Here is an 18,200-nt window from a genome sequence, read left to right as displayed (position 1 = left end):
GTAAATTTCCTCTCCTTTCACTTTGCTTGTCTGGTTTTGGTATCAAATGTATTCTGGCCTGATATAAATGAGTTGCAGGGTGTGCCCTTATTCTGTTCCCTAGAAAGGTTTTCATAAGCTATGAAATGATCCTTGATGAAAGTTTGATAGCACTTGGTAATATCATTTCGATCTCGTGTTTTCTTTGTGGGAATACTTTAAAATATTTATTTCATTCCTTGAATGCTTATGAGATCATTTAGGATTTCTGTTGTTTACACTCACACACATATACACTCAGTTCTGTTATAATGCTTGTTTTGAAAACACAAATTTGCTCCAACACAGTTACTATATTAAGGAACAATTAGAGTATAACATGACTTTCCTTGCTGATGCACCAGTTTTGTCCTGAAGAAACAGTAGGTGAACACAGAAGTCTGTACCCAGCTGAGCGGAGTCCTATAGGAGCACATGAATGGACATACGGACACATCTCCGACACCCCGCAGGCAGCTCTGTCAGTGGCCATGTGGTTAGGAGACACTCCCAGCCATATCTGGGGCTACAATTTTCTGTCCAACTTCTACCATTTGATAATAACCTATAAGCTGCAACCCTTTCCTTCCGTTGCTTAATCCACACTCAGTGTGCATGGGGAGGGCATGGTAGAGTGAGTGGGGGAGAGAAAAAACTAAGAAGACACCAAGTTTTTGGTTTTGGTGACCTGATAGATGCGGACATAATTTACTGAAAATGCAGGAGGCAGAGGGCGCCTGGGTGGCGCAGTTGGTTAAGCGACTGCTTTTGGCTCTTGTCATGATCCTGGAGTCCCGGGATCGAGTCCCGCATCTGGCTCCCTGCTCAGCGGGGAGCCTGCTTCTCCCTTTGACTCAACCCCCCTCTCATGTGCTCTCTTTCTCTCTCTCATTCTCTCTCTCAAATAAATAAATAAAATCTTTAAAAAAAAATAAAATGCAGGAGGCAGAACAAATGTGGGGAGGTATTGAGTTCCACTTTACACAGAGGATGTTTTACTGCCTGAAGAACACTCAGATGGGCTTCTGAAGTTCAGCAGAGAGTTCAGGGTTAGAAAGAGAGGTGTAGGGGTGCCTGGGTGGCTCAGTTGGTTGAGTGTCCGACTCTTGATTTCGGCTCAGGTTGTGATCTCAGGGTTGTGGGTTCGAGCCCTCGTCAGACTCTGCACTGGGCTAGGCGTGGAGCCTGCTTAGGATGCTTTCACTCTCTCTCTCTCTCTCTCTCTCTCTTTCTCTCTCAAAGGAAGGAAGGAACAAAAGGTAGCAGAGAGGGAAGGGGCAAGGGAGATGCCTGCTCTTTGTCAATGATGGGCCCAGGGGTGGGCCCTGGGGGCAAGGAGACATCCTCTTTCTCTGAAACAGGAGGTCTGGCTCTAGAGGGTGGTGTTGGAAGAGGGTCGGGGACACGACAGGAGGCTCCATGGGCAAATTGAGTCGAAGGACCCAGAGTAGAAATAATGGGTGGAATTGGCAATAATAATTCCCAAATAGTGGGGATCATACCGTGGGATCGGAGCATAGGGTCAGAGGAGGGGATGCTGGCATTTGGTTTCAGAGGAGGAACTGTCCTGGTGGCACCAAAGTCTGTACATCAGCTGTTCCTCCAATAAATGTGTTCAATACCAGCTACCTCCACAGGCTTTGGAGTCAGGCCCACTTAGGTTCAAGGCCATTGCTGCCGCCAGTCGACCTTAGGCAAGTTACTTAATCTCTGTCAGCCTCATCTGAAAATGAGAATAATAGTACCTGCTTCATAGGGCTGCTGTGAGGGAGAAATGGAATAATACATTTTGGGCAGCCCCTTATCACCTCCTGTCTCTGAGATCTAAACCCTCTAACCCAGAGGTGGCCCCCTGCAGCTGTATTTAGATAGTATAATTTGGCTCCTTGAGACTGCACTCCTGGGAGTAACATAAAATTTGGCACAAGCTTCTGATCCTACCTGCACTGCCCATGTTTCCAAAGCACAGCATGGCAACATGGTAGAAACCTTATGTTGCCTCCTGTCTTAGCAGGTACTGTGTCCCCACAGCCAGTGATTTTCCATTGCTGAGAAACCGTTGTGCGTGTGCGTGTGTGCCATGCCCAGCCAGGGGTGAGCAGAGCTTCCTGTCAGCCCGTTCCTAAGTCAGATGGGCAATGAAAAGAAGTGGACCCAGCTCTTTCCCTGATGCCCTATGACCTCAAGGATCAGATACCCATGTCAGTGGCACAAGGGCGGAGAGTTCAGTCATCATACAGACCAGGTCACACCATGCACTCTCACTCTGAGGTCAGGTTCCTTTTTGGGCTACGGTGTTCATGGAGGAAGCAAGATGTTTCATGCTTCGAGGGGTATATCCTGTCTGAGTGTGAGTCTGAGCTCTGGCAGTCTTACGTGCGAGTCTGGAACTAAGAGGCAGCCAAAGGTCTAATGAGGAAGTGGAAGGGGGCCTAAGCCCTGGGTCGGGGCTCCGGAAAACTGACCCCATGGAGGGGACAGAGGCAGGGCATGTCTGCACCTCCTGGTCACCTCTTTAGGTGTCTTGGCTTCTCTGGTAGTTGATGGGGGGGGCATCAGGACTCTCATGGGTTCCCCAACCCCTCTGTAGCCCACTGCAGCCTGCTGCCCTGGGCTACTCTAGAGTCTCCACTTCTTATCTCTTCCAACGGAAAGAAGGAACCCACCTCCCACATGGCCATCTCTGGTCTGAGGAAATGCAGGGTCAGGGGTGTGTGGCTAAGGAGACGTAGCCAGGGGCAGTGACATCAGGCACCCTCCCCCTTCCCTTCTTGGGTCGTGGTTACCCAGGAGGTGGGATGAGAGGGATGGCCACAGTTGTATTTTACAGACTCAATAGAAGATAAAGCCTTTAATATATATATACATATATATTTTTAAAATAAACCTCAGTGGATCTTTCTTCCCCAAAGATACAGCCTTTAGAAAACTGTGGTCCCTGTGCCTTTGTAAGATACAATTTCAGAAAAGTATTTCCACAAAAAAAACTTTTGTTCCTAAAAATGATTGATGTTTGGTAGCTCAATATCAGTCTGTGTCTGATTCCAGAAACTGTTGCCGGCTTATCTGAACAAGCCTAAAGCCTTGAGAAATGCCTCTCATGTCCAGCTCAGTCTCCTCCCCACCTGCTGTCCCCATTTGCTCCCTCTGGGGTCTGTTGGTTTCAATGCCTCTATCTGTGTCTCTCCTGATGTCATCCCTAACATGTCCGTCTGTCCCCACTCTGCCCATTCGTGTGGTGCCTGTCAGCCTCTCAGATGTCCACTGGAGCATCGGGAAGAACAGGAGGTCTGTGCGTCTGTCCTGTCGGGTGAGCAAGTTGTGGGGCTTCCTTTTCCCAGGAATAGTTGCTCTTGGGATGCTTTCCAGGTCAAGGTTACCTGGAGCTGGGTGGTCCGGGGCACAGGCCTATCTGACCTGGTCTGTGCTCAACAAGCAAGAAGTGGCAGGCGAGGGTCCTGGGGCCCAGGCCAATCCCTTCAGGAGGTGTGCCTGAAGACTCCATATCCCAGGGGAAGAGACAGGTCACGTGTAACCTTCGAAGTTGGTGCGCTAAGGGACTGAGAAGAAAGAGGGACTCCGAGCCCTGAAGATGCCGGCTCCTGCTGTTCCAGCCCACACAAGGTCAGCCCTCAAGCGAGGCTGTAGCTGGTCCTCCTGTAAAAGGGAAAGAAACCAAAGAGACAGATGAGGGCGGAGGGGGACTGTGTCGGAACACGGACCCCTATGGACGTGACAGTGGCGCTCCCCGCCTCCCTAGCAGCTCCTCCCTCCCCCACCCCTAGAATAAAGCTACAGCCCCTGTTTTTCGCCAAGTCCATCCAGCAATTCCCTATCTGCGTGTCACTCCGAGTGTGCGTGTGGCCTCAGTGTTCCTGGGCCAGAGATTGAGCCATCCACACCGAGAACGAGGGGCCGATGACAGTGTCACTTCCTGCCAATCCCGTGTGTTCCTCTGTGTGGATGTGCGCTGGTATTGGTGGCCTCCAAACAGGCGGCCATGTGCTTGTGACAGCTGCCAGCCCAGACGTCCTGACACTGCGGCACCAGCGTGGCCTTGGCCTCTGTGCTGGGCTGGGCACGCAGAAACGAATAAAACCCAGCCCCGGCTCCAAGATCCCCACAGTCCACTGGGCAAGCCAGCCGGCAGGCCTCCCAGCCCTGGGGAGCAGGATCAGTGCCCTGGAAGCCGGGAGAACAAGGTTCAGGGCGCAGCTCGGCACAGTCTGTGGGGGAAAGAGTAGAAGACCCAGCTTTCGGCTCCCAGGCGGGAGGATGGCGCCATCACAGGAGGAGGAGGCCCATGGGGAAAGAAGATGAGTTCAGTAGTTCAGGGCTCTTTGAAAGTGACTCCATGCTTGTGGGACATTGGGTGGAGACGTGCCAATGAGAGCCAGACACGTGGATCCGGAACTTGAAGGGAGTCCGGGGGTAGGGGCAGCTTTAGGAGTCACGAAGCACAGGAGGGGCTCGAGATCAAGCAAGTGGACGAGGCACCTGGCTTTATGGAGAGCAAAGAGAGCAGGGCCAAGGGGGGAGCCCTTCCATACTACAGCCAACGGATAATCGAGAGGGGGGAGACTGAGAAGGGACGTGCAGAGCAGCTGAAGAAAATCCAGGAGGGGGCGCCTGGGTGGCTCAGTCAGTGAAGCATCTGCCTTCTGCTCAGGTCATGATCCCAGGGTCCTGGGATCGAGCCCCGCATCGGGCTCCCCGCTCAGCACGGAGTCTGCGTCTCCCTCTCCCACTCCCCCTGCTTGTGCGTGCTCTCGCTCTCTGACAAATAAATAAATAAAATCTTTAAAAAAAGAACGAAAATCCAGGAGCACCCAGGTGGCTCAGTTGGTTTCAGCTCAGGTCATGATCTCAGGGTCATAAGATCAAGCCCCGTGTTGGGTTCCGTGCTCTGCGGGGAGTCTGCTTCTCTTCCTCTCCCTCTGCTCCCCGCCCCCACAACTCAGGCTCTCACTCACTCTCTCTCAAAAATAACTAAATAAATCTTTAAAAAAAAAGGAAAAAACCCAGGAACATATGGCATCACCGAAGAGTGATGAGTCTGCAGGAAGAGTCTGCAGAGGCAGGAGCGTTCGACTGCGTAAATGCCTCAGGGACAACTGTGGACCCGTTAGTCAGTCTCACACCGGGGCACGTTTGTGCGTCCCTGGGTGTTGGTACCCTGCTGTGTGTACCCATGTGCATGGGGTGCCTACCTCTGAAGACTCTGCCGGCGGGAAGGGTCCTGGCTGGGCACCTTTGGAGTGGGGCCAACCATGAGGATGCACAGACCGGTGAGGATCATGCAGGTGGGCACGACCCCGATGAGGACCTTGAGGGTCACCACCACTGGCTCCGCCTGCTTGCAGGCTCCTGCCTCATAGCCCGCAAACCTGGAGAAAGAGCATCCCACGCACCCAGCTGAGATCCCAGCGGGCCTGGCAGGAGGGGTCCCCGATACCCCACCCCCACATTGCCCTGAAAGTAGGCGTCATCTCCTGGCCAGATCAGCTTAACCATAGTGGAAGAGAGAGTTGAGGGAATGGGCTGGCCAGGGAGCTCTGACAGAACTGAGAATGTGGGGAGCTGGGGCTTCAGGAGGGTCACAGCCCCCAAGAAAGTCCCCTCTCTGTCATGGGTGCGGAGAAAGCCAGGGCAGGTGTTGCCCTACACTCTCTGAAGAGCAGACGAGCGGGTGGCCCCTGGCCACTAGGGTGGAGGACCCTGCCTTCTTCTTCCCACCCTACTCGTTCGTTGCTCGTTCCTCTAGAACAGCCCAACCCTGGGACTCACTCCAGACTGAGAGTGGAGATGCCCAGGGCGCCTGCGCCAGAAAGCTTGGTGAAGAAGACATAGGATGAATAGAAGATGGTCTCTAGGCCTGGGCCATGCTGGTGCTGCTGCTGGAAGGCATCCACCACATCTGGAAGCATGGACCTGGGGGAGAGGGCTGCAGAATTACCCCTTTTATCCCCTTGATAGCCACCAGCCCGAGAGCTCTCTGGGGACAGAGAGCAAGTCAGAGTCATCCTTGGGTTCCTGCTGCCCAGGACCAGGACTGGCCCACAGAGAGCCCGGCGATAGCCCCTTCCCCCAACACAGCTGCCCACCATTCCTGCCATCTGGTGCCCTTCCAGGAGTGCTCCAAGGATGGAGCTGTTGGCCTCCATCTCCTGCAGGTGGGACAGCCCATCCCCAGCACAGGCTGGGCACAAGGGGCCTGGGGCAACAGGTGGATGTGAAAGAGGGCACACCCACTAGGAAGGACGTGAAGCTCCACATCCCTTTCCCCTCACCCAGCCTACCAGGGTAGCAGCAAGGACACAGCAATGCTCACGCCAGATACAAAGGCCACCACATATGCCACAGGTGCAGTGGGCACAGCAGCCAACAGGATTGCAAAAGGCACCATCATCTGGGGAGACAGATGTGCCAGCTGATCCTTCCACCTGCCCCTGACTTGCTCGTTCATCCCCACACTCACCGATCTTTACTTATAACCCCTGCGCCTGGTCCTTTGCTAGGGCCTGAAGACACAAGCAAGTACAGATCAGTCCTGCCAGCCCTCAGGAGGCTCCGGCTCCAAGGCCACCTCCCTGACCCTGCCACCTTCCCTGTAGCCTCCCCCCAGGCCTTGCTTCTTGCCTCACTCACACAGATCCCGAAGGCTGAAGTCTTCTTCCCAAATCGTTGTAGGACCCACTCCCACAGCGGGGTGCTCAGCACAGCCGAGACCTATGAACAGACAGAATCATCCCAGCCCGGACTGTGTTGCCAATGCCTTAACCCACCCAGGTTCCAGAAGCCCTGGCTTTTACATGGGATGCTCGACCTTGACTTTGCACCCTGGTTGGAACCAGTGGCTATGAACTTCATGACCCCAGCCTCGATCCCACCCTTTGCTGGAGTGCAGGTGACTAAGATCACAGAGGAGTCCAGAATGTTGACCGGAATTCTGGCTACACGTGTCTTGTCAAGAACCACACAGGTCCCCAACTCAGGTCGCTGAGGGAGCTTGTCTCCGCCACCCCAGGACCACTCACCAGGATGGTTAGCACCACGCTCTGGACGTGATCATGGAGCCGGGACGCATGTGTACAGAACAGGACCAGGTAGCTCTGCTCCACCTGAGGAGGCCAACAGGAAGTGGGCATGTATCGGGAATGGCAGGAACTCAGAAGTCAAGGGCAAGGCCTAGGTTGCACGCCTGGCCTCTTCTTTGGGACCTCAAACACCAGTTGCTGCCATCATCATGCATCATGCATCATGCAGTCCCCTCCCCCACAAAGGACACTCAGCCCCGAAACAGGTATAACTACTATTCTTAGTCCATGCTCTCCCTTTCCCAGCTAGTGGACCTCACTACCCAGATTTTGTCAGCTGCCTGGTGTCTAGGCCTTGACCCTTCCTGGTCCCACAAGCTCTATCTGGGTCTCTCTCCTCCCTGCACCAGACTCTCTGGAACCCGTGCCAGCCACCATTTCTCTATACTTAAGCCTAACTCTGGTTGGTGGAGCTGAGAGGCGGAACCTGAACCTACACAGGGTCAGTATGGCCAGAGCCAAGGCCTAGAGGTACCTGAATGGCTGCTGAGATGAACAGGAAGGAGATCCCCAGCTTTAGGTAGGGCGGGTGCCGGACAGCGAGGCCCAGCCCAGCCAGGAAGCTCAGGCCTTGGCCTGAGGCTGGGGCAGAGGAGTCTGCAACACGGGAAAGTAACACTCGGGCTTGGCAGAGTTCAAAACCAAAACCCAGGCCCAAGAGGAATCCTGTCCCAGCTCCGGCTTCCCACACTCTGACTGCACCCCCTTACCTGGTCTCTCCTTCACCCCGAGGCAGAGCAAACCAGTGCACACGGGGTAGGTCAGAGCAAGCACGGCGGCTGCAGTGGAGTAGAGACGAGTCTGTGGGACAGGACAGAACTGGGGTGGGGGTGATGTCTCCAGCCTACGGAAGTGGGGGCACCCAGGGCAAGAGCACTTCCCGATAGGGCAGAGGGACCCTCAGCCCAAGTCCAGGGATGCTGGGTGCCTCTCCTCCCAACCAGCAGAGCAGGAGATGGAGATCTCTGGGCCCAGAACGGCCCTTCTGCTGCCCCTGTGCCTCCTGCATGAAGAGGAGGGCATCCATGCCACCAGAGGTCAGAGCCCCTCCTCTCTCTCTTTCTCATTTTTTTAAGGCAAACATTCATTGGTAGCACTTCTGCATGCTAGACCCTGAGGTTACAGGGATGAATATGTGACTCCTGTCCATCCCTAATGAGGGGCTTCGGGTGTGGAAGACAGACTCACGAGCAGACAGCTACAGCACAGTGGAGGGCACGAGAACCCAGATAAAGGGCGAAAAGAGAAATGGTGCTACCTGTCGTCCAGGGGAAGATATCTGAGTAATAAAATCCATGTAGGGGCGCCTGGGTGGCTCAGTTGGTTAAGCGACTGCCTTCGGCTCAGGTCATGATCCCAGGGTCCTGGGATCGAGCCCGGCATCGGGCTCCCTGCTCGGCGGGAAGCCTGCTTTTCCCTCTCCCACTCCCCCTGCTGGTGTTCCCTCTCTCTCTGTCTCTCTCTCTCTGTCAATTAAATAAATAAAATCTTTATAAAAAAAAAATCCATGTAAAGACATGCATGGGAGTAACAGTCACCTGCCCAGGCTGAGGCTGTCTCTGGGGAGGGAAAGGAAGAAGGAGGTGGACAGGGCCTCCCGTGGGTGGGCTCCGCACAGTTGCACAGGACCCCACATTCAGGAGGGAGCTGTGGTAGGCCTTAAGGCTCTGCTCTCACTGTCTTGAAACGCTTGATCATTTTAACTCTGAATCTGTGTTTTGTAAGTGAAGCCAATGGGACGACACAGCAGGAGCTCCCTGAGGCTTTGTGCCTTGGCCCACACGAGGCTCCACCTCTAGGGGTGGAGTTCTCAGCCTCCTGCTGCCCATTCCTTTGCACTCCAGGCCAGGCCAACCCAAGACCACTGTCACCCCCAGCTAGAGAGTGACCTTTGGGGATAGGGCCTGTGGAGACCTGAGTGGGGGCCTAGGCGTACATGGGAGAGTCCATCTGGGAGGGGCAAGGCCACAACCTTCTGGCCCTAGGCCGGCAGCCATGATGGGTCTGAGGGCACCTGGGTGGGGCCGCTCATGCACCTCGACCCAAGCAATCCCTTGGTTAGGGCAGTGGGCCATGGGAAGGAGAGACTGGCTTCCCTGCTCTCTCTAGAGCCCGGCGTTTTCATTTCGCACCGTACATGGGCAGAATGTGTCTGCAGATGTATTAGTAGCTGGCCTTGCAGATGGGTCTGCGTATGGATACACAGGACTTCACTGTGTGGGTGCTGGGCCATGATGTGGTATTAGTCTCACATCATCGATTCTCAAACGCTCGGGGCGGGGGGGCAGAATCCCCTGGAGGGCTTGTTCAAATATAGACCGCTGGCCCCCTCCCCAAATTTGTAAAGCACCAGTTATGGGTGGGGCCCAAGAGTTGGCCTTGCTAAGTTTCCGGGTGATGCGGCTCTGCTGCAGCTGTTGCCCAGGGAGCACACTTTGAGAACCACAGCTGTATATTTTATAAATCTGAACTATTTTTTAAATGAGCAAAGAAGAATGATGCAGAGAACACTGAGGAGAGGCCCCGCGCCGGAGCTGCGGAGGGGCAGCCTGGGTTGGGTCCTGAAGGTGAGCGCCAGCCATGTTGGAACTCGTTTACAGAGTCACCCCGCCTGGCTGGAGGCTGGGGTACCGTGTGGGAGGCTGATGCGGTGCTGGGGTGACCGGGAGATGTTGGGGATGCAAGGTCCAGAAGATCTGGGGCCCAACACGGGCATCGGCTTTGGTAATGGGTTGGAGTGGGGGTAATGGCTGGAGAGGGAGGAGTAAGTGTTGGCTCCTGGGGTTCTGGCGGACAGTGCTACCGTTTGCTTAAGGGGAAAATAGCTGAACTGGACGGGTAACATAGAGGCACGTGCCTTAGCTGCTGAAGAGAGAGGTGGTTTGCCGGGAGAGGAAGGGGGACTGCTTCCAGGTTTCCCTCGTGCGTGCACACCGGGGGTGAGGCTGGGGAGCAGGGCCCCTATTCAGGGCGGGGTGCGACGGGCCACGGAGGGGGGCGTTACCCAGCGCGCCGCAGGGACGCCAGACCCTCTCCCCTGCCCCTGCCTCTGCCCGTGGCCCTTCCCCACCCCTCTCCCCGCCTGCTGCTCTGCGATCTGTTGCTTCCCGCTGAGAAGGCGCCCGGGCGGAGAAGCGGGGTCGGCCGGACGGAGGACGCGGGGCGGGGAGCGGGTGGAGAGGCTGATAACGGCTGGAGGAGCGGGAGGGAGAAGGCGAGCGACGCCTCCCCGCGGGGGCACTCACCGCGTCGGGGGAGACGGCGAGCGGCCCGGCGAGCGCCGCGTCCTCGCACCTGTGCGGCCTGTGGGCGCCCGCCACGATGAGCCCGTGGACGGCGGCTCCCATCAGCGTCCCCGCCATCTCCATGGTCATCCCTGCGACAGAGCGGCGCCGGGTGACGGGCGCTGGCCGGCCCAGGGGCTGCGGCGTCCCCGCCCGACCGCACGCCCGCACTCACGGTACGCCGTGGCCGAGTCCCGCTCCCTCGGGCAGGGGGTCAGCAGCATGGTGAGCGCCGCGTAGGGCACCTGGAAGAACTGCGGACGCCCGGGCGCCGGGCTCAGGCTGGCCCCCCTCGGCCCCCAGTCCCAGCCCCGCCGCCCCAGGCTGGCCGGTCCCGGCTGATGCCCCCAAGGCCAGAGGGGTGAGCAGGGGGCGGGCAGTGGGTCCCTCGGGGCCACCTACCCTCTCCCCTCCGCACACACTTTACAGTGGCCACTGGCCGGCAATGGGGTTCCAGGAGTTCAAGCCCCGGCCCGGGGGTAGGGGTGGGGGTGGGAGCACCGGCTTACCGTGGCCAGGGCCTGGAACAGGCAGTAGAAGCTCGTGTACCAGAGGCCCCGCAGGCTGGTGAAGGGGGGCAGGAACCACAGGAGGAAGTAGGCCACGGTGATGAAGGGCGTGCAGCCCAGCACCCTGTGGAAGCAGAGCGGGCGTGGAGGACCAGGAGGGGGGACACGAAGGGCAAACCTGAAACAACCACACCCTTCTGGGCCTAAGTCCTCTGCCCCGAGCAGGAGCCCTAGGCTGGGGCTGCCAGGGTGCTCACCATGGAGGAGGAGAGGGAGGGGTGGCGGATGGATGCCCCGGCAGCCTGGGGTGTGGGGCCACTCACTGCAGAGCTCCGGGGCACCTGGGGATTGGCGTTGCCATTCCCTGTATCCAGGGCCCTGGAGCATCAGGGAGTCCTATTTCCTTTGTGAGGACTTCCAAGACCTCCAGCCCACCCTGGCCACACACAGACCCCTGGATCTAGGCCGGGGAGCCTAGGAGGCTTTGTGCAGCCCTGTGCCTCCTGGTGACGGAGAGCCCCCAAGAATGTCTCTGAACTCCTGCATGGCTCAGCCTGACCTAGTCCCGTGACATCACCTGTTACCGTCTTGTCCTCTCACTGTCCCCAGGGGTTTCCACTAAGAAGCAGGACTGTGACAAACACAGTGGCCGCAGGCCAGGGTTGGAAGCCAGGACCCTGAGGACCGTGGGGCTGCTCACCAGGGCATGAGGTGTCCAGCCCCTGTCCTCCTGCTTCTGCTGATGAAGTACCCAGCCACAGGGTCGGCAGCTGCCCCAGACACCTTCCCTCCAAACAGGACAAGTGACACCTGGGCAGCAGAGACCTGAAAAGCACAGGTGGAGGATGGTTGAGGCCTGGCGGAGTCAGAGAGGGTGTCTGGGCCTGCCCACCTGCCAGGAGAAAGCGCTGGGAACCTGGCAGGGGGCAGAGCCGCTGTGTAAAGGTCTATGGGGTCTCTTTCCCAGGACACAAATCCAGAAGGCTCTGGGACACACCTGAGCTAGGGAAGAGAGGGGCAGGGGAGGGGCTGACAGCCACAGGCTGGCATGTTCCCGTTACCATTCCTGCCCAGTCGCTTTTGGAGAAGGCTCGGGGACCCTCATCTGTGCAAGAAGGGGGACAGAGGTAGACTTTTCGTTTCACAATGACAATGTTTTATTCATTTTTCTGATTACATAAATGACACACTCATTATAAAAACATTCAAACAGTACAGAAAAATATTGAGCAAAGCTCATCTGAAATCCCCTCACCCTGAGACAACTGCCAGAGCATTTTGGTGATCACCCTTTCAGGCATTTATTTATGTGCATTCATAATTTATAATTTTACATAAATGAGATCACATCAGTGTCATTTAACAAAATCATGGGTACTATACGAGAAATCTTTTTTTCTGCTTACCCTCTCTCCTCCACCATCCCCTGCCATAGGCAACAGTAACAGCCTGTGAATATCCTTCTGTAATTTATTTTCTTCATGCTTGTATTTTAATTATGTAGAATCCCATATTTACACAGACGCATGTACCTACATATATGAGGCATGTCTTTATTTCGGTAAAATGGGATCAATTTGTATACTCGTCTCTAAAAGCAACTTCTCTCACTTGACAGTGCATCATGGAAATCCCTCCAAGTCAACTGGTATAGATCTAGCTCGTTCTTTTGAATGACTACACAATCGTCCATTATGTGGATATTACACAACTTATTATCCAACTACTTCTATACTGTTGGGCATTCATATTGTTTCCCCATTTTTCACCATAAACAGCCTGCAATAAACATCCTTAAGGGGGTTGCCCTCAAAGGCATTTGGCTTACTGTCAGTTTGGGGACAGAAGTGCTGTCTATCCAGTGAAGTACAGGTTGGGGAGGGAGAACTGGGTACCAAGGAACATGGGAACAGGGGGCCCTGGGCTGCTCCCCACACTCACCTGGGCCACATCGAGCAGGAAGAGTTGCAGGTAAAAGGCTGTGGCGCTGGAGGCCACCTGGTTGGGGATCCCCCCAATGCCATAGCACACCTTGGTACAGAAGGAGAGCTGAGCGGCTCTGCTGTCCTGAGGGGAGACATAGGAGCTAAGCCCCCCACCTGTGCCGATACACAACAGTTCCCCACATCCTCCTGAGCCTCCGTAAGCATCCTGAGGTCCCTTGAGGGCTTTTCCAGTAACCTCTCAGTCCTCATTTGTCCTAAATCATCTTAAAGGGAAGTGAGACAAAGAGGGAAAAATTAATCCTAAGCCATGACCTCTCAAAGATCCCACATCCCACGGGACAAGTTCTCCCTATTTCCCTCTTAGTGCTTCCCCCTCAGTTTGTTTTGTTCTCTGAGTCAGCAAGTCAGAGTGAACTGAATAAAGCACTGTATTTCTCGAAGCCTCCTGTGTCAAACAGAATATTCCTACCAACTTCAAGAGTTGTCTTGATGAGCAAATGAAGCTGAATGTTATCTGGTCCAGAAGCTGGCTGTTAACTGTTCAGGACTTCGGCCAGTCCTCAAACCATTGGCAGCCTGAAATCAGCTGTGGTGAATTTATACCACAGGAATCAGCAAACACTATAAATCAGAATTGCTTTATTTTTCTGGAGACACTGTTTACTAGCCCACCACTGAAATAAAGTAATGTTCATGACTCCAAATGTGTGTGTGTGTGTGCGCGTGCACACGTGTGCATGTGTGCGTGTGCATGGAGATAGATATATATCTCATAAGCCCTAAGTTATCCAGCGAACTCCAGACTGGAATATTCGACTGCCTACTCACAGACCCACATGGTTGCGTAACAGGCATTTCAGCTTAGCATGGTCAAAACACAGCTCCTGATTTCCATCCACTGCCTAAACCAACTCCTAACCCTATTGTCCCTAGTGCATTAAATGGCTCCAATGTCCAATGTCCACTCAGCAGCTCGGGCCATAAACCTAGGAGTCCTTGATTTCTCTTTCCCAATTTCCCCACCAAATCTATCAGTAGTCCCCTAAGTGGCTTCCCAGCTTCTGCTCTCATTCCCCACTGTCCACTCTCTATCCAGCAGCCAAGGTGATGTTTTCATAACATAAATTTGATGGTGTCTCGTCTCTGCTTAAAACTCTCCAACAGCTTGCCACTGCAGTTTGAATACGATTCCAAGTCCTTCCCATATGGCCTACAGGGGCCCACCCTATCAACCCCCACCTCACTTCGGATTGCTCTCCTCAACCTTGGTGGCTTCCTTGCTATGCCTCAAAATGACCATGCCCGTTGCTGCCTCAGGGCCTTTGTACTTCCTGTTCCTTCTGTCTAGAAGGCTCTTCCTCTGAGTCTTTGCAGAGCTGACGCCTTGCCATTCAAGCCCGAATCATCTCCTCACAGAGGCCCTCCCTGACTACCTGACTCTCTCTCTAGTGCACCTAATACCTGATACATTCTCATTTATTTCCTGCCTCTCCCCACGAGAATGTAAACTCTCTGAGAGCATGTGCTATAATTTTTTTTCACCACCATGTCCCCAGTACCTAGAACCATGTGTGGTATACAGTAGGTGCTCAATATGTATTTGTTGAAGAAATAAATGTCATGAAGACACTAGGTAAAAGGCTGTTTCTTCAAAAGATGGTGGGAATCCTTCCTTTTGATCCTTTGCTTGGGGACGAGAGGGGGAGTGGAGAGGACTATGACTTCACCCATTTTAGTATCTTGCAGGACACCCCAGATGGGCCCTTCTAAAGGGAAGTTCTTGCCCGATAAGGGTTTATCATATCCTTTGCACACTCTTCCTAGCCCGCAGAAGAAAACCACACACGAGGCAGGATGTCATCTCCTTTTCTGACATTTGTGTGAACATTATTTCAATTTCCAGAAATTGTTAATAAGAGGCAGAATCCAACATGATAGCGCCACCCCACCCCATGTGCCTCTTGTTTCCCCCTAAACGTGCCTAGCAAGCTTCTGGCACAGAGAAGTCACTTGAAAGATTGAGAAATTCCGGCTGGAACTACTCTCAGAGCCTTGCAGATGACAGTTTCACCTACTTAAATCATAAGCCTTTCACATTTAACCGAGCACAAGTTTTAGCGTTGGACTAACTTGGATTCAAATTCTGTCTGCCACTTCTAGCCGTGTGATGCAGGGCAAGGTACCTCACCGGGCCTGAGCTTCGGTTCCTCGCATGTAAAGCCGGGTGGAAAATACACCGCAGAGGTCGTTATGAGAATAAATGCTGGCACTTCTTTCTCAACGTCAGTTTTCCCTCTTGCCATTCATCTCCCCCTGAATTTCTAAATTTCCCTGGAAAATGAGAGTCCCCAGGGGGCCTCCCTATCTCACTTTCTTTCTTGGGGGCCACAAGCCTTTGCTCTGAGGTGTCTGACAGGAAGCACTGAGTCGACAAAGGGAATCCAGGTGTTGAAGTGATGCCACAGACAATGGATGCATTGAGCAGGGAGCAAGCGATGGGTCTTTGTTCAGCACAAAGCTCAGCAGTCCTACCCCTTCTTGCATACAGCCACCCTGGCCGGCTTGTGCCGGCCCCATCCACGCAGGGGTAAGGAAGGCCTGAGGACACCCCTGGCTTCCCACCTGCCCTCCACCCTCACTGGGGGGCCTACTTGCCAGGAAGTCGTCTCTGGGGGCAGTCTGCAGGAGAAGTCCGGGGCCAGGCTGTGCAGGGCTAGCTGAGCCCACACCACGTGCCAGGAGACTGGGGAGGGGAGGCAGCCCCCCCCCCCCCCCACCGGACACACACACCGAGAAGTCCTACCTGCCCAGGGTGCCCGAGAGCTCTGGGAAGACCTGGACTGTAGCGGGCAAGAGCTCTAATTTGGGAATCAAGAACCCAGAGACTGGCGCTGGTCCTGGCAGCCTCGCTGAACCAATGCAACAAGTTACTTCACTTGTCTAGGACTCAGTTTCCCAACCTGTTCTCTCTCGGGCTCCCGAGTATCTCGGCCTCTCGGCTCTCCACTGTCAAAGTCCACTAGGGGGGCTCGGAAGCCTGAAGGCTGGGGCCAGCGCCCCTTTCCGCCGCCTCCCTCGCGCAGCCCCGTCTCCCCCCTCGCCCTCGCCCTGAGCTCACCGAGCTGCGCTCCGAGGTGCGCGCTTCCGGCTGGGGCGGCGGCGCCTCGTCCACGGGGGCCCGGGGCGCTCCGGGGGACGCGGTCATGGCGTACGGCAGCTCCGTCCGCGGCCGCGGCCCTGCGGCGTTATCGCCCGGCCCGCGCCCCGGCTTCCGCGGGGAGGGCGGCTCCGGGGGCCGAGTGGGCGCGGCGCGGCGAGGGGCGGGCCGCGGGCAACGCGGGGGACGGCGGGGAGGCTCGAAGGGCGCTGTTCCATTTCCCCCAAGAGCCCGAACTCGCCGGGGGGTGGGGGTGGGGGGGTAACGGCCGGTAAGTCCCTCGGGACTGCTGTCCTGGGGGCAGGTCCCCGAGGGAGGGAGAGCCGGCGCCGGTTCGCGCTGAACACCCTGCTAAATCCTCGCAGGTGAAAACCCGCCAGATCCATTTATTTGAAAAACGAAGCAATAGAATTGACTTGTTTAGACTATGGCTGAAAAGGTTCACAACCTACATTTGATACAAGGTGCCTGAAACACACATTGCCCAGCCTCTCGCAGATGAGATGGGTGTAGCCACGTAACTCAGTTCAGCCTGTGAATGAAAGCAGAGTAGCGTACATGCAGTTTGCCAGAAAAGTCCTTCAAAGGGAAGGGGTCACACGGCACACAAAAAGTAACCGAAAATGCACCAAAGACCTAAGCGTAAAGGCTAAAACTATAAAACACCTACTATAAAACACCTCGAAGGGGCGCCTGGGTGGCTCAGTCGTTAAGCATCTGCCTTGGGCTCAGGTCATGATCCTAGGGTCCTGGGATCAAGCCCTACATCGGGCACTCCGCTCAGCGGGGAGTCTGTTTCTCCCTCTACCACTCCCCCTGCTTGTGTTCCCTCTCTGTCAAATAAATTAAAAAAAAAAAATCTTTAAAAAAAGAAAACAGGAGCAAATCTTCATAACCTTGGGTTAGACAACTGTTTCTTAGGACACAAGTTGGACTACCTAAATGAACAGTTTTGTGTTGCAAACCATCCAAGTGAAAAGATGACCCACCAAATGGGAGAAGTATCTGCAAATCTTAAAGACTGGTACTGGAATATATAAAGAACTCTTACAACTCAACAATAAAAGACAACCCAATTTAAAAATGGGCAAAGGATTTCTATAGGTATTTCTCCAAAGATAGACAATGAGCACATGAAAAGATGCTTATGTCATTAAGGAAATACAAAATTACAAAATACCACACCACTGGATGCCTAGGATTAAAATGGCCGACAGGAACAAGCATTGGGGAGGGTGTGGAGAAATCACACCTTGCTAGTGGACATGTTAACCGGTGGAGGCACTATGGAACTCTGGCTCTTCAGAAAGTTAAACCTGGAATCACCTTATGACCCAGCAATTCTTCCTAAGTATATACCCTAGAAAAAAACATATTCACACAAAAACTTAAACACAAATGTCCGTAGCAACATTATTTATAACCCAAAGTGAAATCCAAATGTCCATCAACTGATGGGTAAATGTATATCCATACAATGGACTAGTATTGTCCAAAATAAAATGTATATCCACACAATGGACTAGTATTGTCCAAAATAAAAAGAACATGGATGAACTTTGGAAACCTTAAAAGATGCAAAAACCATGTATTGTATGACTCCGTTTATATGCAATGTCCAGTATAGGTAAATCTGCAGATTTTAGATTTGCGGTTGCCTAGGACTTTGGGTAGAGAATGAGTACAGGGCTGAACACAGGATGAAAATATTCTAAAGTTAGATTATGATGGTGGTTGCACAATCCTGTCTACACTAAAAGCCACCAAATTGTACACTTTAATTCGGTAAATGGTAAGGTGTGTGAATTATATCCCAATAAAGCAGTTTTTCTGTTTTTTAAAAGGAAAGGTGTGTGCTTCTTTCCACTGGATGGAATGCAGATGCGACTAGTGCTAGAGCAGCTCTCTTGTGGCCTTAGGTTAAGTGCTGGTATCAGCAGATGAACAACACATGAGTCTGAAGTTTTATGAAGTTGATCTACCAGTTCTGAATTGCTTCCCTCTGGACTTTTGCATGGAAATAAATTTTGTTTTGTAAGTCACTATTAGTTTAGACTTTTCTGTCACAGCTAAATATAATCCTAAAGTGTATGCTACCCAGTCTAAATCATTTTCTATGCCTCAATTATTTTTTCTAAATAGAGTTATAATTGACATATAACAGTATACTAGTTTCAGGTGTACAAAGT

The 18,200-nt window shown here is 53.8% G+C and overlaps 1 protein-coding gene across 1 annotated transcript; it reads right to left on the bottom strand.

Annotated features, from left to right (window-relative positions):
• Positions 1–2,854: 2,854 nt before the first annotated feature.
• MFSD2B (MFSD2 lysolipid transporter B, sphingolipid) lies at positions 2,855–16,397 on the bottom strand. The gene is given in 15 exon segments (XM_028099585.2): positions 2,855–3,675; positions 5,229–5,405; positions 5,806–5,949; positions 6,318–6,427; positions 6,667–6,747; positions 7,056–7,139; positions 7,591–7,712; positions 7,826–7,916; positions 10,361–10,491; positions 10,575–10,653; positions 10,909–11,032; positions 11,609–11,733; positions 12,850–12,975; positions 15,973–16,145; positions 16,148–16,397. Coding segments are annotated over 15 exon segments (1,842 nt in total). The 3' UTR covers positions 2,855–3,650.
• Between the last annotated feature and the right edge of the window lie 1,803 nt (positions 16,398–18,200).

The sequence above is a fragment of the Eumetopias jubatus genome, unplaced genomic scaffold (assembly GCF_037043125.1).
Source record: "Eumetopias jubatus isolate StellerSeaLion01/CBP00866 unplaced genomic scaffold, mEumJub1_p1.0 scaffold_9, whole genome shotgun sequence".
Taxonomy (NCBI): domain Eukaryota; kingdom Metazoa; phylum Chordata; class Mammalia; order Carnivora; family Otariidae; genus Eumetopias; species Eumetopias jubatus.
The sequence above is the reverse complement of the archived record's forward strand: the minus strand, read 5'-3'. Positions and strand labels throughout refer to the sequence as shown.